The 24511-nt window shown below is 33.8% G+C and overlaps 1 protein-coding gene and 1 pseudogene across 1 annotated transcript; one reads left to right on the top strand and one right to left on the bottom strand.

Moving 5' to 3' along the window:
* The first annotated feature begins 8636 nt into the window (after positions 1-8636).
* Positions 8637-18974, top strand: LOC114734195 (uncharacterized; annotated as a pseudogene).
* A 2555-nt stretch (positions 18975-21529) lies between these two features.
* On the bottom strand, positions 21530-24511 carry LOC114733968 (ras-related protein RABA5c). The gene is made up of 2 exons (XM_028921450.1): positions 24044-24511; positions 21530-22080 (listed from the first exon to the last, which is right to left on the bottom strand). Exons 1-2 carry the CDS (start codon positions 24375-24377, stop codon positions 21764-21766), a joined length of 651 nt encoding a protein of 216 aa, XP_028777283.1. The 5' UTR covers positions 24378-24511; the 3' UTR covers positions 21530-21763.

The following is a 24511-nucleotide window of genomic DNA, read 5'->3' as shown; positions in this document are numbered from 1 at the left end:
AGCTGGAACCTCTGGTGCTGGTATTGGTTCGGGAGATGATATGGCCGTCAATCCGTTTGCAGAGGGTGATGACTAGCTGGGGCCGTTTCTACTACTGTTGTTGCTTGTTTTTTTTTTTGCCTTTGTTTTTGTTTGTGTTCTTGCATTATAACTGCGTTATAGCTGGGGCCATCTCGAATCTGTTGTTGCTTGTCTTGATTTATTTTGTGTGCTGTTATTTGCTTGTCTGGTTCTGAAAAGGCTACTGATGGCCTGTTGGATTGATTGTGACTCTTGAACAATATGTGTCACTGTTGATTATAACTGCGTTAACTGCTGAGAACTGATTGAATATGTGGATTGTTAACGGATCTTTTTATCGCTTAATTTGTGGATACCAATAGTAATTGTTGATTTCATTGTGGTTATCTGATAGCGATACTGTTGATAGTTGTGCATATTGCTATATTTGTACAGGAAAAAAGCCAAGTTTGATCTTTCATGCAGCGGATATATTGTTTTTGGATTCTGACTGCATGTCCTGATCTTCACTTACTCTTGTTGACGGTGAGGACACTGTCAGTTTTAAGTTTGGAGGTGATGATTGATTTTTGTGGATAATAGGATTTTTGTGGATAACAGGGTTAAATTTGAAAAGTTTTGAAAGGCCGCTTTTGTTGAGTAAATTTTAAAACAGTTTTTGATGCTTGAATTGTGAGGTTAAAACCTGTGTTTCCTTAATTTTGGAGAAACTAATGAACAAAAAAGGGTCAAGATATTCCAAGTGATGATGTTGAGGTTGAGTAGATAATTTAGTCTTCATACTTTTATTTTAACTAAATTGCTTGAGATCCTTCTTTTGATTTCTCAAAGTTTATAGTTTAGGGCAATTCTTAAAATGCGTTTGAGCCTTTCAAGCTGACCTTCAAGATCTTGTCCTTTGAACCCATACTTTGAGCCGTAAAAAAAAAGTATATATGTTTACGTTTTGTTCCCAAAACCAATTGAGAAAAACCATGAAGTCCCTAGCTTTGAGATAAATGGAAGTTGGAAGGATAAGGAGTTTGATGAGATGCTGAGATTTTGAATGGTTGGCAGGGGTAGTTCAAATATTCTGAAAATTTAAAGCGTTAGAAACTAAGCTGTGAGTTATTGTTTTTAATGTCCTTAAAAAAAACAATAATAATAAAAAAGAGAAAAAAATAAATAAATTTTGGTAAAGTTTAGGAGAATGAAAGTGGTTGAAGTATTTGTCTCAAAGTATACTCTATTTTCCCTTTCTTTCCTAAACCATCACCTCTTGGCCACCTTATAAGCCAAAAAGTCCCTTGATTTCAAATTTATATGGGGTAAGTTGTAGGCAGAAAGAGAGAAGAAGTCAAACTTATGAAAGTATGCGGTTGAAGGTTAGTACATTGGCTAAAGTCTCCCATTCTGCTGAGACATTATCATGAGAGATGTTCATTGACTCTATACACACACTCACACTCCAAAATCATTGAAAGTTTATTTTAAACTCATGAAACTTGTTTCTTTGGGTGATTCAGTAATTTCCTATCCTCTATATTTTCCTGAGCATTTGATGAGGATATGCTGCACAATCTTTGATGTGCAATTTGTTACTTAGTTGCTGGTTTGTTGTTTTACTCAAGGACGAGCAAAAGTTTAAGTTTGGGGGTGTGATTGACTTTTTGCTTGTATTGCGTATGTAATCTAGGCGAGCCTTGTTCAATGTGTCCCTAAAAAAAAGGCATAGTTGTAGTAGCTAACACCCAAAATGAACTTATTCCTGCTTAATACAGTTACTGGCTTGCAAGCATGTATGGATTATCAAAGGTTGCATGCCGTTTATTGACTAAATGCTTGGCAAGTTGGCAGAGCAAGAATTCTTTTGCATTCTATATAGTTGCTCGTGGTGTAATCAAATTGCATGAGGCGGATTCACATACCTTGTACGAAGCTTGATTGCATGTTTGCGAATTAAAATAAATTACCATCAGTAATCTCCCAGTGCTCGTGTCTGGCCAACATATGCACACTCAGCCAATGCCCCCTCACCACAACACACAACCTTCCATATCCTGCAAAATATAATGCATGATTTGATAAAAATTGCATTGTTTAATACCCAAGACAATAAACATAAAAAATGAACATATGTACGAACATGTCATATGGAGAAAAAAGAAAAACACCCCCAGATATAAATTAAGAGTAATTCAAACCATCGAATATATTCACAGAAAGTAGTGTTGGCTTTCACTAAACTGCTTTATAAGTTATGCTCATTTAGTTTCAGCAAGTGGTGTTGCTATAAACAAATGTAATAGAAAAGAATAATAGATATATTTGCATAGCAACTCCGAGTTATAAAATCTTTCGCTCCCTTCTTGTAATGGACAAGAATACAGAGCACTCTCATTATCATAGTCCGTCAATGATGTAGTCAAAGTAATTTTTCCCAAGTTTTCCCTATTCTGGAAAGTGAGGGCATGAGAAATAAAAGAAATAAGAGAGCCATTCAATGAAGACTTCCGATGAGTAATAATCTCAAGTTATGCACTTCATGTCCAAGATTAGAGTTACCTTTCTACTTCAACTATTGCAATTTATGGGAGGCAAATTTAGCTGATGCCACCAGGACGATATGGTATGAAAATAATTGGTTGGCTATAACTATATGGAAGTCTTACCAACTGTAAAAATTTTCCATTGATTTTATATTAAAATCGGCTCCATTCAAACCGACTTCTATGAATCTGTTCTGGAAAAGAAATATCAAATAACCGCAGCCATATTATAAGAAATTTGCTGCAAAAATTGCCACCTTAAAGGATAATAAACAAAAAATCATGAAAGTGTCAGATTCCTCTCTATTAAGCAAACATCTTTTACTCTCATTATCAGCTTCCTCTGTTAAATAAGAAGCCGTTCCTCGCATTCATATGAGACATGAATTTGATGAACTCGTCAAAGCAACAAAAATTTCCATAAAAGAAAATCTCTACATCACCTACTGAGCAGCAAATGGGATACTGATATAAATTTGGCAAGCAACCTTTACGACAAAGTCAGAGCTACGTATCAATTTTTGTAAGGAAAAGGAATTACGGGCATGGTTAGAGAGAAAATACCTTCAACTCTGACATGATTCTCGGTCTCTGGATTTTCCACAACGCAATCACACTCTTTCGTGGCTCCCTCTGTCTGTATCTCACTCTTCCGCCGGGCCCTCTCTTTCTTTCCGCCTTCCCTGAAATCTCCTCTTCGTCTTCCTCCGGATCTTCAGATTTCTACTCCTCATATGGAGGGCAGCACGGAAGGTGAACGTAATCGGCGGCAACGATCTCGAAAATGACGACGAAGAGGACATTTAGCACAGTATGGAGTTCTGTCGTTCATAGGAAGACGGATCGAGTGACTTCAAATTGCTCAGTGGAGAGGATCCGGCCGAAGATATCATATTAAGAATACCAAAACGAAATCCAGAGAGTGAAAACAGAGTTGCATCAGCGTCAACGAAAAATCTTCAGAGGGATTTTAGTTGGGAGAGGGAATGAGGTGAAAGATATTGGCAGAGAGATTTGATTTCTCTCTGAAAATTTGAAGAAAATGCCGTTGGGTTAGGAATGAAAAATCACGTGAAAGATATTCGCAGAGCCATTTGATTTGATTTCTCCTGAAAGTGAAGGAGCAACGGTCAGAAAATGCCGTTGCAAGTCTCGACCCTTTATCTGTGAGTAACGACTATTTTTCTCCCACGGAATTCCTCCCTTTCCGGTCAAAATTTCAGGCCAATTTAAATATTGAACAAAATATGTAATTATTTTAATTCAATTCTAATTCGAATAACATTTTTAGGTAAAACAATCTCTAATTTCTTGCGTCCCTCTGACGAAGATCCATAGGTGTTTTTTTTTTATTCTTTTTATATTTTTCAATCCAGATATATATTAAGTGAACAATTATATACTTCGGTGTAAATTGTATTAGGGGGCAATAGGTTAAGTAAAAATAATCATTTTCAATAAAAATAAATAATAAACAACAAGTGCCTGGGTGCATGCCCATATAGAAAAATGATTATGAAGCGGTTTTGCACCATTTGGGTAATTTTCACCCTAATCAATCACAACTTTAGATCCGTGAGTGATTTTAAAATATCCAAACAGAATTTAGAATTTTTATTTTTCTTGCAGAAACAAAAATCATATTTAATTAATATCACTTTTAAGCAATTCCACTTATAAAAATTACAATTATTTTAAGACACATTTATTTACTGTTAATCCAAACGAGCACAAAATTGTGAAAGCATTGGTTTTCCTCTCTTAACCGTGCAGCGAGAAGAACAGAGACAAAATGGGGTCTCTCTGACTACCTTGGAATGTTCAAAAGAAAGGATAAAATTTCACTCCAAGTATTTATCAAAAAAAAATTTCACTCCAAGTGACTTTTAGGCCATTTTTCTGTTGGTTTTAATTTTTTTTTGTCTCGAAATTTTTGCAATATATCTCTCTTGTCCTAATCCAAAGGGCTTAAGAGTGCCGAACTTTAGAACCCGCATGTCATATATCATGTTATTATTATTATTTTGCCTGCTCAAGTTTTATACTCCTCTACACTTAATATAGGAGTTAATTAGAAAGTTAATATTAATTCTATATTATGACTTGTTTTATATGTTTATCATTTTTTTTAAATCAACTCTATTAATATTCTCCCAACAATTATCAAGTAAGAGAGGAAGGGAAAGAATCAAGAAAAATGTTTAGGGTATTTTAAAAAAAAACATATCATAGTAACTAATTTAACTAATATCTAATCTATTTAAATTAGCTAATTAGATCTTATATTAAAAAATATAGGAGTATTATTTTAGTAAATTTCAAATTTTTTTAAATATTTTGAAATATGAAAAAATAAAACAATAAATCTCCTAAAATTCCTAATTCAAATCATAACTATTAGTAAAATAAAGTGTTAAACAAATTCAAACTAATACAAACCAAACCGCAAACAAATGATATATTAAAAAATGTCAAATACTAATAAAGTATTGTTCAAATTCAAAAAGGACCAAAACTAAATAAAAGCAAACAAATCATAAAGATAGAAAATCAAGCCGCTAAAGATTAGCAACATCAATGTTGCTATCATATTCATCTTCATTATTGCCTTTTATTATAAGTAGACTCTAGGAAAAATATCAAAACTTTCATCCTTTCATCATTATCTAATACCTAGGTTTTTTTTTCTTTTTCAATTGAGTGACTTGCAGCGTCACTCACACGGTGAATAGTGATTGATAGCTAATAATATTATGTTATTTTAATAATTTATTAGGATTTAATAATTAAAAAAATTAGACTGGTTTAAACGGGTTAGTCGTCAATCCTAAAAGGTTCACATTTTTTAATTTATGACCCCAAAAGGCTAGTCCGTTTAAACTCAATTCTTTTTTGTTTCGATTCCGCTAAAACACAATCTCGATCCTCCATTTTGACAGCTCTATTTTTAGTTATTTTATTTTTAATGTTTTCTTATATGAAAATACTTCTTAACATACTTTTTAATTAGGGGTTTATTTGCCGGTCAAAAAAATAATTAAGGGTTTATTTGAAGCTGTTTATACTAAGTATTTATTATAAACATATTTACATAAGTTGAGATAAAACTCTTCATATATTTCTTTCATATTTCATAAATCGCAATTAACAATTTCAAACAAGCACTAAGATTTGTGAATAGCTTGGATATGTTATAACTTAAGTTTTCACTTTTGCATTAGTAGTAATAGCAAAGTAATATCAATTAAATTAATTGATACTAATATCAATTATTTTTAAATTAGTTTGATTTATGTATAATTTCATGGGTCATGTGAATTGAATATAATTTGAGAAATATGTCACAAAATTTATGTATCACTTGTTAATATTTTTAAATTATATAGAAAAAATAATATGCAAATTTCTTCTAATTTTTAATTAAATTCATGTACTTTTTTCTTTATTGTTTTGTAATTTTTTTATTATACTCATAATTTGTCAATTTAATTTTTTTTGTGAGAGAAATAAATCGGATCAAGAAAACCTCATCCCATGTCCCATCTCAACAATAGTACAAGGGCTTTTCCTAACAAGGGGAAACAAATCCGTGATTAGAGCTAAGAAAACATGTCGAACCTGTTTAAGTTGAGAGCTGGGCTTGCATTTTGAAGCCTTGAAAAAGAAGTTGGGTTTAAAAGATTAGCCTTGTAGGGCAGAAAAATAAACAGGCGACCCGTTTAAGCCCGCCAAATTTTTTTAAATTTTTATTTTTTTCTTAACTTAAAAAGGAAAACCCTAACATTTTACACAGAGCATACTCTTAGTTTCATTTACCCTAACGCTCACACAGATAACATTTACACACAAAAAAATCACCATAGTTGTTGGGAAAATAACCAAAAAAAAGGGAAAGTTGTAAAATTTAAAACTAGGTATATTTACAAAAATATATTGTCATTTATAAGTTGTCAAAACCTGTTAAAATATTGCATGTGTAATTTTACAATCTTTATTTGTCATTCTCCCGTATTTTTTATATTTGAAATAGAATTGGTTAAAGAATCTTTTGAATTAAAATAAAGATCTATATCATTTTTGTAGTTAGAATAAATTTAGAACTAAGGATGATGGACTCTTTTCTTTTTTGTTAGTAGGACAAATGATTATTCTTTATGTATACCATGTTTGTTAGTTAAACTTTTTTGTTAATTATTTATAATTAAACTAGATCATTCGTATTATAATTATTTACTGAATTTAATGCTTATTTAGTTATTTATTTATTCAATAGACTCTATTACACTGTGATAGATGTTTAGATATAATGATGTTTATGTTTGTGACTTATTTTTATTTATATTTATACCTTTTATTAGTAATTTTATTGTTTTATTTTTATTATTTGATAAAATATGCAACAAAAAAGCCCATCAGTTCAAGGCCGGGCTTGGAAAAATGGTTCATTTACTCGGGTTTAAATGAGTCGGCCTGTTTAAGCCCGAGCTCGTGACGGGCTGGCCCTGGAGGATCAGGCCGGCCCGTTTTCAATATTAATTCGAGACGATTCATCCTGCATTTTCCCATAATACAGCAAATGTTTTTACCTTGGCGTAATAACCATCCAATCTCAACTCGACCATATAACAATGAAATAGATAATCTTCAACTAGTTAGTGATGCAAATATTTATGATTTTCTGTTATTTTAATTTTAATTTTAATTATTTATTTATAGTTAATGATTAATGGGCAGTTATCATAACCCAACTTTCCCTCCCTTTTCATTTTCAGATTTTTTATTATTATTTTATTTTTATAATTAATTTCATTTTGATGGCATATTGCGTTATAGATTCGATTGAAAGGTACAAACTTTTTAGTCTCAGTTTTATCTGCTTTTCTCTTCATTCTTCCTGTTCCCTTCTAATTTCCTTCATTTTCTCCTCAATTCTCAATTTGCCTTCGTGTTTTACATCAATTGTTTTCTGCATATTGGAAACAGTGAACAAGCATTTTAAAAAAAAAAAAACTCATCTTGCAAATAAGAATAGTTCAGGCGTTAAAAACATTTAAAAAGATCATTAGGCTAAGCAAAATAGATACGATCCCATCTCATCAATGAGCCGGTTCGGATTAGTCTTCTTAAATAACCACATGGCATGGTTCTCACTTATATTATCGGTTTATCTCGCCATATGGATATAAAGAAAATCAAAAATAAACCAAAATTATAGATAAATTAACTTTTAATTTATGTTGATAATAAATCTTATTCCATTGTTTTATCTTTAAAAATTTCTTTTTATTTTGTATTTTGTAAGACCTTGCATATCGCTTGGTCAATATCCATATCAGCCCTTAATTAACAAATTATGGGCATATAGACTAATGCTTATAACTGATAAAACTGTAAGGGTTCAATAAAAGGAAAAAAAAAATTACAATGATGTGACTAAAAATAAGATAAAATTATAAATGTTAACAAATTAATTTGTCCAATTATATATACGTTTTTCAACATGCTTCATATTTTTTAGACACCTTAATAAATTAAAAAAATTAATCAGTCAATGGAATTCAGTTTCGGATTCAGTATTTTAATTATATATATTATATATATATATGATATATGACTTTGAAACGTTTAATATTAAATTTAATTATACTCCATACTTTTGACCCGGCTCACATAAATTAGCAAATTTAATCAATGGGTCGGTAGAATTCAATTTCATATTTAATATTTTGATTGCATACTACTACCTCTTGTCTAATTATAAGAATAGTTGACTAATTTGAGAAGATTAATGAAAGAAGTTAAGTTAGTTATTTGTAATAAATATGTGTTGTGTTTTTTAAAATATCTTGCTAACAAGTATATTAACTAGAACTATCATTGTTAAAAGAATTATTTTAAAAAATATATAAATATAAGAAAAAATGGATTTAAGTTTTATATTTAAATCTAAAAAAAATCAAATAAGATTTATATTAAGAATAATATGACCTTCAATTTTGAAATGTTTAACGTTAAATTAAAATTGGAAAAAGAAAAAAAAAATGCCAATTGCCCAAAAACCAGCAAAGGGCCAAGAAAATTGGCGTGAGGAAGTGAGAGACCGACTGATGAGTAGATGGCTGGATATTCCTCCGCGTATAGAGAGGATGCCGTTTCTCTGGTTGCATTAAAAGAGAGATTGAACGAAGCAAATCTTCCTTCGATTTTGAATTCAGTTTAGTCCAGTCAGGTTGGTAGATTCCGATCCTGAGCGTCTATCTCCATGGAGTTCATCCAGAGCCGAGTGGAACCGTGGATCAGAGATCAGCGAGCCAAGCTGTTGAAGGTCTCTTGGGGGCCACTGCAATGGCGGATGAAGTGGCCGTGGAGCAACGAGCGGGAGCAGAAGAAGAAGATTCAGGAGGAATACGAGCGAAGGAAGAAGCAGCTTCAGGATCTCTGCCGTGCTATCAAGGCCGAGTCAGTTTCCGAGTTGCAGGAAATTCTTTGTTGCATGGTTCTCTCTGAGTGCGTTTACAAGGTAGTTTGCCTGTTCAACTGGTATTGACCTCGGAGACAACTATAATTTTTTATCTTTTAAAGGAATTTAATGATAAAAGTCACTTGAAATACATTTTTTGGCTTGAATTATAAGGAAGTGGTAACAAAAATTACAGGTTGTTTGTTTGTTTGTTTGACACCACCAATGGTAAGGAAGCTGAATGGGAAGTTTGTTTGTAAGGATAACTACGCCAAATTGCGGATTGTTTTATCAGAACCCCTTAGATAAGGTTGAGCTTAGCCTTTGGCGAAGTGTTTGAATACGAGTCATCTGAATTGTAAATCTTGGTGTTAATTTTCCTGGGGGACAAATATTACTGATTTGTGGGGTAAGGGATGGAACTAATTACCCTCCAATTCCATTCCTTCATTTAAATTTTGGAACGTATTAACAAGAATTAACGTTTCTTTTGACTCTGTTGGGTCCCTATGGACAAAGAGTCAATGATATTGATTAATTACATAAGATCTAGGAAGTGCTTGAATCATATATTCCCTTCTTACAAACGCTTATGACCACTTTGGAGCCTTAATGAGGGTCTATTTTTATATTGCCTGAATATCTCTTAATTAAGTATGATCTGTGAATTACTAGTACTTATATGTTTGCCCTTCCTCATCATAGAGACCTGCCACTGAGTTGATTCGAGCTGTAAATAAATTCAAGGCTGATTTTGGTGGACAAGTTGTTTCTTTGGAGCGGGTACAACCTTCATCAGATCATGTTCCTCATAGGTTTGCTATTCTTAATATATATTTTTTTTAATTTTGTCAAATTTTGTTTTTTTATTTATTATTTCTGAATTCTCTGTTATGCTTCATTAATTGCACATCTGACATTTAATATTGATATCTGGAGACCTTTTATTGTTATCATTTTATAATTTAGAATAGTCTTTCACTCAGATTATTTTAGTAGTTTCCCATACCTTCTAAGATGTGAAATCTGTGAGAGCTCCCAATTTTTAAGAGAAATGTTTATGTAATAGCAGTCATTTTGTTTGCAATTTAGTTGGTTGTGTTTTCCTACTAAGTAGTACATGTGCTTACATGTTTCATCAGTGTTTTATGGTGTTTAACTATTGAAGATCATTCACGTTTAAATTTGATATCTATAAATTTTACAAATAGTGATTTGATTGATGATGTGGTAGCAGGTATTTGTTGGCAGAGGCCGGAGACACATTGTTTGCTTCCTTTATAGGAACAAAGCAGTACAAGTGGGTACTTTTTTTAGACAATCCTTTGTCTCATCCTCCTAAGGCATTATAACTTTCAGGAATATATTCAAGAATATTACGTTTATTTATCTCTTTCTTGAAAGGGATGTTATTGCTGATGCAAATATACTTCAAGGTGCAATCTTTCATGAGGATGCTGTTGAGGAACCTGAAGGCCATGCGGCAACTGAACTTGACCAGGATGGAAACCAAAATGGTAAAGCGGAGACCATGTGGCCCCTAGAATCAAGGTCTAAACAGTTGAGGAATAAATCCCTACCTGCTGCTCATCGGGTAAATGTGACTGTTCTCTATTGTGAACGTCTTCGATTTGTTTACTGAATTTTTTCTGCTTTGATTGGTTTGTGGTTCAATCATCATGGATTTCTTTATCCTTTTACGTTTTAATTATCTCATTAGATGCATCATGTTTCAATCAAGGAAGTTATTATGTGATTTGGTCAAAGAAATTCATGACCACTGGAATCCTAAATTCTATCTGCTTGGTCATATGGATATGTAAACTTGCGGTCTCTTGTTTCTAATAATTGCCTCTGATATTATTTCTCAGGGTTTTATGGCTCGCGCAAAAGGAATACCTGCTTTGGAATTGTATAGGCTTGCTCAGAAGAAAAAACGCAAACTTGTTTTATGTGGCCATTCACTTGGTGGAGCTGTATGTTTTTTCACTCACTTTATTTTACAAAAATGCTTTATGGTATATTTAAGAAGTTTTCTTACGCTCAGTTCCTTGGTTTTGTGTAGGTAGCTGCATTAGCTACCCTTGCCATTTTGAGGGTGGTTGCTGCTACATCTCCTTCAAAGGAGAATGAGAAGGTCTCTGTCAAATGCATAACGTTTTCTCAGCTCTCCTGTTGGAAATGCTGCTCTGAAGGAGTACGTTTTTCTTGTTTTTGCCCCTTCCCCCAGTCTTAATTGTTTTCATTCCACTCCTTTCGTTAAACTTGAACTAATAAATTTATAAGTTATGGTATATGAATATATTAATTTCCCCTCCTTTCCCCTCTTTTTCTAGTTATGTTAATCGAAAAGGCTGGCAGCATCATTTCAAGAGTTACTGTATCCCAGAGGATCTGGTTCCCCGTATTTTGTCTCCGGCTTATTTTCATCATTATAATGCTCAGCCTCAGTTGGTGCCTCGTGAAGATGAAATTAATGGCTTGCTGCTAAAAACAAATGAACAAGGGGCAGAAAAGGATAAAGAGAATGGGAGAGAGCGGTTGGTTTTGGGGATGGGTCCTGTGCAGAGATCCTTCTGGAGACTCTCTAGGCTAGTTCCTTTGCAAGGGTTGAGAAGACAACTCAGTAAACACCGAGAAAGCCAAGCTAGTTCTATGGAAACAACTTTAGTGCCTGATTCTCTTGCCTCTACTTTAATTGAGGAGGAAGTGGTTGAACCGCAGTCTCTTGAAATACAAGAGGGTTCTGATAGTATATCACTTAAGCCCCTTCCCAACACTGACAAACATGCAATGGAGGCAACGACAAATGAGAAAACAGACACCAAGAGCAATACTGTCATTGGAGATAAAAGGACATGGCACAGAGTGCCATATTTGCCTTCATATGTTCCATTTGGGCAGGTATAATCTTCAGTATAACCTGTGCAATCTTTCCTTGTTTTTCCTCAATAATGTGCTACTTACCTCAATTAATGTACAATCTTCAGTTTATTTTTACACACTAGCCATGTGTTATTTCCTTTAATGGAATAATGCATCCACCTGAGCCTATTTCATGTAAAACAGCTTTATTTATTGGGAAACTCCTCAGTGGAGACACTATCAGGTGCGGAGTACTCAAAGTTAACATCGGTATGAGCTTCCTTGCTTATCTATCTTTTGTATAGTTTCTGCTGGGCTTTAAGTCCAAAAGCATCTAAAATTGTTTAAGGATTCCAACTTTGTATTCATGAATGAAGAAGTTCTCTCATTTTGTTTGCTTTCTTCTGGCAAAGACATTTTCAGGTTGGATCTCTTATTGCGGAGCTGAAGGAAAGATTTCAATCACATTCAATGAAGTCATACCGGTCTCGATTTCAAAGGTAATTATTGTAATTGTAAATATTAATAATTTCAGCTATATAAAAGATAAGTTATGCTTGTTCACCATCCTGAATTGTTATAAATTGTCTCTGGATATTGGATGGAACGCATCATGATGTGTGCAAAGGAAGAGGTACAGCACATCTGCAGTTGCCTTTGATATGTTTCTAGATTTTGGAAATTTTGTCTTTTATTTGTCGGGCAGAAGTTTTATTGGACAAACTCTATGCATGGAATTTATATTCCTAGATTATCAGGAATCCATGATGTTTTTTATTAAGAAGACTGCTTGGAAGATGTTTTCGTTTAGATATTCCAATTCGGCAGGACTCTTCAGTGCCCCAATGTAGAATCTGGGAAACTACATTTATATACATACATATGTATATATTTTCCTTGGACATATGCCGTTTCATAGTTGAAGGTTTTAAGTAAGTGAATGTCTAAGCCATGTGTGACTAAATTACCTCCATAACCATGAGCTATCCCTTACAATTTCATAAAAACTATTATTCCTACATTGGCTTTTTTTCTTTATATCTTTTGATAAAGCACTTTTGCTGCATTAATATTTCAACTTCAAAATTGTTAACCATTCTTGTGTCCGCTTTTCCCTTGTGGTTGCAGAATCTATGACTTGTGCATGAGTGACGATGCATCACGCTTCTTAGGAATTGAGCAGTGGCAGCAGCTTCCTCATTTACAGCAATGGCTTGGCCTTGCAATTGCTGGGACTGTTGAACTTGGCCATATAGTGGAGTCTCCAGTTATTCGCACCGCAACTTCAATTGTTCCTCTGGGATGGAATGGTGTGCCTGGTTCAAAAAATGGAGAACCCCTGAAAGTTGACATTAGTGGTTTTGGTTTGCATCTGTGCTCTCTTGTCCATGCTCAAGTGAATGGTAACTGGTATTGGCATTTCCCTACAATACACTACATATAAACAATTTCATTTATTGAGTTTTGGCAAGTTTTCCTGCTCAGATATTTTGTTTTTTGGTGGGAGGTGGAGGAAGTGAATAGAGTGAGGACTAGACATTGTGTTTTGCAATGAATGAATTGAATGATAGCAAACATTAGATATCAGAAACAATTAGGTCTTGTAATTCGCCAAAAACAAGAGATCTTTGAGAAAAGCTAGAGGATTGTGATAGCAAGCTCCTAAGATGGATAAAATTGGAATGGAGTGGCTTAAAAGTGTCCTCTTGGAATAGAAAATTTGATGCCTTGATGACTGTTGCAATCCGAGAACTTGAGGTCAGAGAAACTGTGGTTCTTGTGCCCCATAATGGATGGGGCCAAAAATAGAGGGAAAACATTAGGCAAATATTTGTCACTTAGTCGCATATAATATAATGGACTATAGATTTTGGATCCCTTACTAGGTTGGTCTCTGAAGTGAAGAGTAGGTAGTAGTTGCACCAATATATTTCATCTGTTAAACATTAGCTACTTTCTTAATATACTTATGTATAATGTTGTTTGTTTTGGGGCTTGCTGTGCAAAAATAATATCAATCTAGATTGCTTGATTGGCGGCATGGGATGATACAATTTTAAAGTATTTTGTCAGTTATTCTATATATGCATTTTCATTGTAAATCGTCTAGAACTGGTTAGTCAAGGCATAAAATGGTGCCTTTTCTCAAGTTACTGTTTTTTCATTACTTTATATAAAATAGGTTGAACATATAGTTATGTTATGTGTATTTTTTCTTCTTAAATAGGTGTTCAACTACAGTTGAATCCTTTCCTTCTGCTCCAAAATATTCTTCAAATCATGGAAGCCAACCTGACTTACAGAAGATGAGAGTACTAGTTGGTCCTCCGTTACGAAGCCCACCGAAGCACCTAACAGTGTTAGACTCTTTGATGCCTGTTTTTCCTTCCATAAATTCAGATGCAGACAGTCTTGTTGGAGAACATACTTCAGGGCCTATTGAGAAGGAGAAATCCATCCGTCCTGAGAGTTTGAATAATTTTTTAATATTCTGTACCAGTGATTTTACTACTGTCTCCAAAGAGGTCCATGTTAGAATTCGTAGGGTCCGTTAGTTGGCCTTGAGGTATAAATATTTTTTTCCCCCTAGGATCTATTTCATTTCACACTAGACATGTCTTGACTTGCTATAGTTGGATGCAGGGTTCTGGCAAAACTACACTTTTAAAGGCAATCTTGAACAAAGGTAAAGTAAATACTACTACCAATGAGGTTCTCATTCCAGAGGTTGATGTGCAAGAAGGTATTGCGGATGGCTTATACTACTATGATTCTGCTGGAATAAACATGCAGGTCTTCCCCCCTTTCTATCTTGATCTGTTCATTTTATTTAGGATTTACTTATGTTGGTTTCCAAGGTTATGAAAATTGGACTGAACTAATCAGTTCAACTGGGAAACTGGTGAATTGGCCCCTAGTTTGATTCAGAACTTTCAAATGAGTGGGATGCCATATGGAAATCACTGCTGATAAATTTGATAAAAGAGAAGATGCTCTCTCCGCTTTTTATGAGGAACAACTTCCACCTATTGCTTGTTTTTATTTATAAGAGTCATTTACCATCTGTTTGGATGGGAAGAAAAGTTGAGAGGAAAGAACATGAGAGGAGAGAAAATGAAGAGAAGAGAAAATTAGAGAGAAAATATTATCACCTCTTATGTTTGGATGGACAAGAGAAAATAGAAAGAAAAGAAAATAAGTAAATATATAAATGACTAAAATATCTTTTCTGTTATATCAAAATATATCTTGATTAAAATCAAATTAAATATCATAATAAAAAACCATATTTACATTAACATAATCAGATAATTTAAAATCAAATTATTTGATAAAGATATATTATCATGTTATTATATTTTAATATGAAATATTTTGTCAAAAGAAAAAAATAACATTTTGTGTAATGTAATACTAAAAAAACCGAAACACTACTTGTTTTTCCCTTCAGTTCATTTTAGAAGGATTTTTTTAATTTTAATTATTTTATTTTTTTAATCAAGCAAACACAGAAGAAAGACTTGATAATAATAAATAAAGAGAAAAAATGAAGAAAAACATAAATAGGTATTATTTGCTGAAAAAATATATGTAAGGGTAGAGAGGAAAAATATGTTTTCTTCTTATTTTCTCTCTCTATATATGGAGAAAAAAGTTGGGAGGAAAATAGGTTGTAGGACCCACCTCATTTTCTCGCCAACTTTTCTTTCCTCCCACTTTTCTTCCCTCATCCAAACAGGAAAAAAACCATTTCTCCTCCCATTTTCCTTCTTAGTTTTTCTTCCTCCCTCCTTTTCTCTCCATCCAAACATAGCATTAGAGTATGTCTCAAATTTTCTGTTTATTTCCCATTTTGTCCCCATTTAATTACTTATTTTAATATCAATGCATTTATTATCACACAGCCCTTGAAGTATCAATCCTTTCACTCACACTTTCTCTCCACCACACATTCTCTCTCACAATCTTCTTTATTCTAATAATCTCCTTATTGTTTCTCTTATACTCTTTCTCACCCTATAAGTGAGGGTATTTCTTATTTGAAAAAAAAAGTTTATAGCTTTTACATACTTATTGTCTCTAACCAATTTTATCTTTTTTTTAATCAACGATTAACTGTCTCTTAGAGAAAAGAATGGAGGGAGTACTAGATAAAAAAGTAGCCGAATGAATTTAAGTTTTGTTTGTTCCCTCCTCTACACGTCTATATATAGGGGGCGAAAAATGTGGAAAGGGACAGGTACAGTGCAGCGCAATGTACTACTTAAACCCTAGAGGCTATACTAGACCGTATACTAGTACTGCTATTCTAACAATCCCTTTCAATTTGGAGTATCTAAAGGTGATTTGCACCAAGCTTGTTACACATAGTTAATTTCAGAACATGGTGTGAATCAAACCCATGTTTGAATTGAAATTGAGATACTGATGCAAGTTGGAGGGCCTCTAAGAGAGGAAGTAAATTTGCTTGTTGATCATTTGAGTTGCAATTTTGGTAACAAGATGTCCGGATTGAATATTTTCTCTTATTGAAGTGACAATTTAACTTCAATATATTTGGTCCTCTCATGAATCACTGGATTAGAAGCAATATACGTTGCTGCCTGGTTGTCAAAAACCAAGTCCCTCTCATCAATACTTCCGAACTTCAACTCCAGACGATATTGCTTTAGCCAAATAAGCTCAGATGTTTTGCTAGGACATGGCATGATTTTAGATTCTGTGCAAGACTGATGGAAATTACTCCGGCTCCTATATTACTCACTGAACAGAAAACAATTCACAGGGTATAACCTCATGGAAGATACAACCCGGTGGCCTGGTGTATTCGAGAACACCACTCTCCTCACCACTCTCAAACTATTTTCGTGCCTCTCTCCATGACCAATCCTCACATATATCCTTTCCCTCTCTAACCGTCCCCCAAGTAAATGCCACAATTACCCTCAACAAACAACTCATGCCCCCTCACGTAGATCGGTTTACATATGGGCTTTCTTTCTGACATAAGTATACTGAGGCCCATGCTCAACAAAGACCCTGCAACCACATATTCTTTCTTGCTTTTCCAAGAGACCAAATTTCCTCCAACATACACTATCTATGTGCTATATAATCTCGAGAAATAACTTAAAAACACTTGGACAATAATAAACTCTAAACCTCGTGTATGCTGATACTTATCCTATAACACTCCTAATTCAGAAGCCTTAACTTTCAAAATTGTTTTTTCCCCCCAAAACTTGCCTTTTGAGATGTTCGTTCTCTCCTTTCTCTCTGATAACAGATATTTTGCTGATATGATGTGCATGTTGTGTGGTTGGTTATATAATTCCTAAGTTATATATGTACAATTCTATTGTCAATAAAGAGATAAGTTGCAAGGCCCAGTCTATGGATCAACTTTTCAGCCATCTCTTCAACTGGTTTCTTTGTTTGTGTATGGCAACACTCACTCACTTGCAATCCCATTGTTTTGCAGGAGCTGAATAAAGAAAGTTCTCGCTTCAAGGATGAACTCTGGTTGGGAATCCGTGATCTGAGTTCGAAGACAGATTTGATTGTTTTTGTTCATAATCTATCACATACCATACCTCGATACAATACTTCCAGTGTGCCTGAACAAAAGCCTGTCCTGTCCCTGTTTCTGGATGAGGCTAAATCTCTTGGGATTCCTTGTGTTCTTGCAATAACAAACAAATTCTCTGTTAGTGCACACCACCAAAGGGCTGCAATTGAAGCAGTTTTAAAAGCATACCAAGCATCTCCAAGCACAACTGAAGTTTTAAATTCCAGTCCATATGTTATGGCTACTGTTTCTGAGGCTTCCTTGTCACCACATGTGAGCAATGAAAAACTCAATAGAAGAATTGGTGTTCAAAAGCTTTTATTTGCTCCTATTAATGTTGTTAGGAGGCCTTTCCGGAGAAAGGAAATTGTTTTTCCAGTTGAAGGTGTTAACTCCCTCTGTCAGCGGGTCCACAGCGTTCTACGTAATCACGAAGAGGCTTCATTTCAGGTGAGAATCTTTTGTCATAGTATCAGATCTCTTTGTTCTCAATTAATATTCTTATTTTGACATGTACATGACATTTTACTTTATTTGTTTATATTTTTTCCTATATCTGAAACAAAAAATTAGGAAAGGACATGCAAACAAAAGTTGCAAAAACTGGTCAGTCATTGAGTAGTTCACAATCGAAAGGTCTAATGCAGTCAAATTGAGGTTTAAGTGAAGCTTCTTTTTAGAAATTTCGTCCAAAGATTCAAGTTTGAATGTGCAAAGTCAATAAGCGGGGTGTGATGTAAATTCAAATTAGGAGCGTGAAATTTATAGCTTTCTTATGTGAACCAACATAATATGTGACATCTAGTTGAACTTTCACATTGAGTAATATGTGATGCTTCATGTGATATTCAAGTGGATTGGTTCTCCTAGGAGGGTTTCCCCATCCCTCTTACGTGTCTATCAATCAGTATCAGGATTGGTGGTTGTCAACTCCAGGAAGAGCTAGCTGTGAAGGGTTTTCCATAAGCGAATCGGTTTACTTGTTCATTTGATAGAGCAAAATTTATAACAAACATGGATAATAGTAATTTCATTGTTAATTCCTTTATTACAGGAACTTGCTAGAGATAGACTAATGATGGAGTTGGCACGAGAACATCCAATGTCAATCGATGCAAGTAAAGATGCCACAGCGAAGGCAAATTCGTTGAATTCCGCAGCAGTGGGCGCATCAATAGGGGCTGGTATCGGCATTGTGATGGCCATTGTAATGGGGCAGCATCTGCCTTGAGGAAACCGTAAGGACCAATTCAAATCCTTTACACTTATAAGTGATGACATATGATGCATTCAGAGAGAGATAGAGATGAAAGAGAATGAGCTTGAACAGAGGTACATGTCATCCACAGACACTCTTTTAATGTCACTTTCTCCTTGAATGTATGACTTTATATGATTGTAGAGGGTCCAATTTTCAACTCCTCTCCTCTTTTACGATTGAAACTATGCTTTTAGTATCGCGCAATAGAAATTAGGTTGTATAGGTTATGTGCAGGTGCTCATGTTATTAGAATTTCATTCTTTTCTTGGATGTTACGTGTAAGATGGATATTTAATGAGGTTAAAAAAATATTTTTTGATTATATCAATAGCACACGTGTTTTCCGTTTATATAAAAAACATGCAAACAGTAAGAGATTAGTCTTTTATTATGCGGGTGGGAGGATATTCCGAGCAACCAACCAAAAAAAAATGCAAACCAATTTGCAGCTGCAGAGCAAACTCTGTCATCCAATCAGCGACCTGCAAAGCTTCTGTTATGATTTGAGCTAGGTTATGTTTGCCTTATGATTAAATTTGAGCGCATTGAAGTATAATCTGTATTTCACAAATTTTCTTCTTTTCCTCTTGTTTGAGGATGGGAGCTACAGAGTATTGATAGCTTTATTGCAACCTTCCGAGGCAGTAAAGAAAAGCTTAGATCTGCAGAATTAAACCTGGAATGAGGGAGCCTTGGGGACTAAGCCTACAAGATTGAGATACAAATCAAGCTTCCCTGAAGCTTCCCACAATCACGTGGGTCATTTAACTTATTTCTTAAAGTGGTAGCATTCACTTAATTGCAGAAATAAAGTTAGTCTTGATACAAATTTCCACGTCAAAACCCCAAAAAAAAAAATGCTATCTCCTGTTCTTAATATAAGAGCTAGCTGGAAGGGTTAGATTTGATCCTAAATATAATATCTTAATCTATTTTGTTCCTAATCTTTTCTCAAAATACTTCTGTTAAGTGTGATTGGAGAGGATATTTTAAGAAGACTGCATTTGTGACAAATAATTAACTTAATTAATTGTTTTAATATTTTCAAATTAGTTTAAGAAGACTAACACATATTTGTGACAAATAACTAATTTTTTAATATCATCAAATTGGTTGTATAATTTCTATATTAAGGATATAATTGAACTAATTATTTACTATTAAGATCACAGGTCAACATAAGATGGCATAGGGTGGAAAAGGAACTCTTTTGGACCATCTAATAATGTGGTATTAAGTTGTTAAGAAAATGAATATAATATTTTTAATAAAGTGTTTGATGACAAACACTTATGTAGATGTATACACACACGTTGTAAAAGTAAACCAAGCTCAAGGGTCTACAATTTTTTCAATATTAAACACAAGAATATCATTTAAAATGAATTATAACTGTTCAGTGCCCGTTTGGATTAGCGGTGAACAACTGTGATTTTAGATAATCGTGAATTTTATAAATGATACTGGCTATAAGTGACACTAGTTAATCGTGATTATATTTGGATATTTTTTTTATAAGTGATTTTAAGAATTGTTATTATATTTGGTTTTTATTTATTAAAATCACTTATGGGTGTATAATTACTAAAAGGACATGAAGTTAATAAAGTTGTTTACATTTTCATAATTATTATATTTAATAATAAATTTTATTAAATATTAAATTTTATTAAATATAATTTAATAAATGACATGAATATTTAAATATTATTTTATGTTAAAATTATTATTATTTAAAATTACTTACAAAATTTATGTGTAGTACAAATATTAAATAAAAGACCCCATATAAATAAGAGATGAATGAAAATATAAAAAAAATTAAAATAATTACTATTAGAATGAGCGGTAGATTAGAGAAAATTTAGTTACTGAAGATTCATTGGGATTTTTCAAACGCAAAAGCTACTTCTTATTGCTTATCCTAAAAGTGCGGTGAAAGGTTAAAATCATGATTCATCGGGATTTTATAAAAATCGTCCAAACACCCTAAACATGCTTCATAAGCACTTATTTGAATTTAAACGGGCTTATTTGATATCCCACCGCTTAACCAAACAGGCTCTCAGTTGATTTAGATGTGAGATTTGTCAAAAATTATAATTACTTAATTAAAATGTTGAACTAGCTAAAATAATTAAAAGCTCAATATTTGTTTGAAATAACAAATAAAAGCCAAGCTCATCTGAGTTTGATTTTCTTTCCGTTCCTAATTAGCCTTAACCACAAAGCCTGTCGTCACAAATTAAATTTAGAATTCACCACTTCTCATTTAAACTATTTTCTTATATTTAAACTAGTCATTTTTAATATTTTATAAAAGGTTATTAAAAATTTAAAACAATAAAATAAATAATCCAAACTATTCAAATTTAGGATGTGTTTATTTGAAAAATGTGGCTCTTATAAGATAACATGAAACAACCATATCTCAAATTAACAAGAAAAAAAATGATTTTCCTTTATTTTGACTAACCACTTAAATTAACTTTTTAAGTAATTATTTCTAAAAGCTAATCCAAGTAGTTGATCAAAATAGGATTTAAGCAAGTGATGGTTGTTTCATGTTTGGTTTACCAACATCATTTTTTCATTTTCTTTTAAAGTTAAACAAGCATGCATTCAACTTGAACAATTTAAATATGCATTATAAAGCAAGTGAAAAAAAAAATCATTTTATAGAATATTACGCCTAAACCATCTAAATTTAATCATCCCATCCAAGAAATGGATGGAAACCAAGGGTGGCAGGGAGAAATCATATGAAACTCGTCCAAATAGGCTTTTGGTCATATGGATATAAGGAAGAGTATACTCCTTTTTTGTACCGTCTCAGTCACATCAGGATCAAGGGCCTCAAGAATTAAGGAAGAAGGTCTAGTAAATTGAAAATGAATAACATGCTTTGCAATATGTGAACCTTTAGAAAAAATATTGACCTCCTTTGTTTTGGGGGGGCACAACAGAGGATGAGGAGATTTCATACTATCAAGGAAAAGTAAAGGAAGGCTACACCGAAAATATCCACGGCAGTAACAAAACCAAGTCTGGAACAAGGCTCATGAAGAACAGCATGAAAAATTCAGCCGGCCTTGCTTTGATCCCGCCCCGTTAGCGAGGTTGACTCGATTCACAGACAGTTCGGCCTTGTAAGAATCAGAGTTCAACACTTTCCGGCTGATATTGTTGTAGATTTCCCTGATAACAATCTCGAAAGCTGTTTGAACATTGGTAGAATCAAGTGCAGATGTCTCCATGAAGAACAAGCCTTCTGCTTCTGCGAGGCCTTTGCCATCCTCTATGCTAACCTCTCTGATATTCTCCAGGTCACACTTATTCCCCACCAACATTCTTGCCACTGTGGTATCACAATGAACTGCAGGGTCGTTCATGCAAGAGTCAGAAACTCGTGAACTTCAAAACAACAATTCATTAAATGAAGAGTAAGTAACTACATAATGTTTCAAGTCGCATCAAAGATGACATGGCAAGGCAAACCATACAGGCCTCAAAATGAAGTCTTATTTAAAACCAAGGGGGGGGGGGAGATCTTGAGAATTGTTTTGATAGATGTTTCATCATCATAAGCACATTAAATAACGATTCTGCAAATCAAGGGTTAATTATCAGCAAAGAAATTCTTGGGTATGCTTATTCTTTCTACTTAGAAGGCAGTCTAAGCCAAACTGATTCAGTTCTTTAATTTTTAGGGGGTGCTTTGGCACTTGTTCCTATTTTTGAAAAAGAAAAATTACAGCAAACACTTTGGAGCTCTTTGGTATATCAAATGCTACGTATAGAGAGGGAATGAAGCAAAAAATGACACTCATTGCCATGGGTAGAAAAAGAAGAATTAAAAAAGCCACTGTTGATAACGATCCGAATGACATAGTAAACATTGCATATTTCATTTTCTTTGCGTTAGAAACGGAGTCTATTTTTTATTTTTATACCAAATGGGCTTAAGAAATTGCACTCTAGTAAACATCATCAAAGAAGACAGGTCATCTCAATTAATTGTGTATCTAACGCTATAGGCAAAATGCTATTCATGTCCAATAGAAAAGAATCTTCCAACTTCCCCAAAAAAAAAAAACCCCCTTGTTCTTCAAACTCCAACCATCTATAACATTAATTAATAAACCTTATAAATGCCACCAAACAAGCTGTCAATTCCATTATGTACATGGATGGTCCATCATTGATAGCATCTCTGTCACTTTACCAGTTTGAATAAGTTCCAAAATTATAATTTTATGACATTCTTTTATCATCAGTTTTTTCTTGGCCAGACATTTTTATCATCAGTTAACAAGCACAGTTCATTTCTATTATAAAATTTCTCATCAGATCATAAGTAGTTATTTGGGTATAATATCCCCATGAAAACCACCCGAACTTTCATTGACTTATTTTCATATATATTCTGTTCCAATAAAGAAAGAAATAACAAACAGCTAAGCAAGTGCCAGCAACTAATTTAAGTAACAAAAACCCTACTACATTGAATTGCAGAGGCATTACATAAAGAAGGAAACCCAACTCTGATTTAACTTCACTTACAAAACAATTAATCACCATGAAAGCAAAACTGAGGAAAAGGGAAGGCCTACTTTCCTTCTGAGTGCAATCCAAAACAAGAAAACAATGAAAGCAAACCAAAATTAAGAGCAGAGAGTAACAGTAACAAAGAAGTAAACTGAAGCAACATCTAGCAAAATGTCAAATGCATGATGAGAAGAGATGCTACATAATGTACGCAACTGTTACCAACAATCCTAATTAATTCGGATTAGGGGCTCTATCCGGTTTTCAAGATAGCTTTCATCTATTGAGAATGACTTGCTTGATCCTTTTAAATTCTTCAACCAAACAATGCAGTACGCACACATTGAGTTGATCAACAGCTGTAGACCTTAAAAATGTTTCACAACAAATGCATCAACAATTGAGATTATTGACGTTCATTCGTTTGCATTATTAGTTATACTTTCTTAAGAATTCATCTAATACAGCTGACTATTATTTAAAATCCTTTTTAATTATACTAGTAAACCCCTCGAAGCAGATTCACCAATAACAGAAGTCGTGAAAACAAAAGGAGAGGAACAAGGCAAGCCTGCTTTCCCTTTCAAAACTATCAGGAGAAATGAAACAGATCCATGAATCACCAGTAGTTCAAAAAGAAAAACACGGTATAGAATTTAGAACACTTACGCTAGACACACCATGATATTTCAACTTACATTCATACACTGCATATTTAATCTTATCATGTCGATATCAGATAAAGATAAAAGCAAACAGAAATTAAGAGCAGCGTGTTAGAATAAACATACTAGAAAGCTCCTCGAGCCACCTTTTGGTGCTATCAAAAGTGCTTCTCCTACTGATATCGTAAACAACGAGAGCCCCAACAGCACCTCTGTAGTAAGCAGAAGTGACAGCTCTGAATCGTTCTTGGCCAGCAGTGTCCCAGATCTGAGCCTTAACTTCTTTGCCATCAATTTCCACAGCTTGGGTCTGAAACTCAACCCCAATTGTAGCCTTAGAATTGTTATCGAACTCGTTGCGAGCAAAGCGAGAGAGCAAATTGGACTTGCCAACAGCAGAGTCGCCAATTAGGACAATCTTGAAGAGATACTCCTCACCCACCTCCTCGTTGTCCTCCATTGCCACAAAATTTTCGAGCTTTGTGAGCTTCCGAGTGTGGGATTCCGCTGCGAAATGTATAAATGGGGCTCAGAAGAAACAAGAACGGTATTGGGGGTGTGAACCGAGTGAAGGAGCGGTGGGGTTTTGCTTCA

The sequence above is a fragment of the Neltuma alba genome, unplaced genomic scaffold, assembly GCF_004799145.2.
Source record: "Neltuma alba isolate B1F8T4 unplaced genomic scaffold, ASM479914v2 tig00002618_pilon, whole genome shotgun sequence".
NCBI lineage: Eukaryota > Viridiplantae > Streptophyta > Magnoliopsida > Fabales > Fabaceae > Neltuma > Neltuma alba.
Note: the sequence above shows the minus strand (reverse complement) of the source record. Positions and strands in the feature narration are given on the sequence as shown.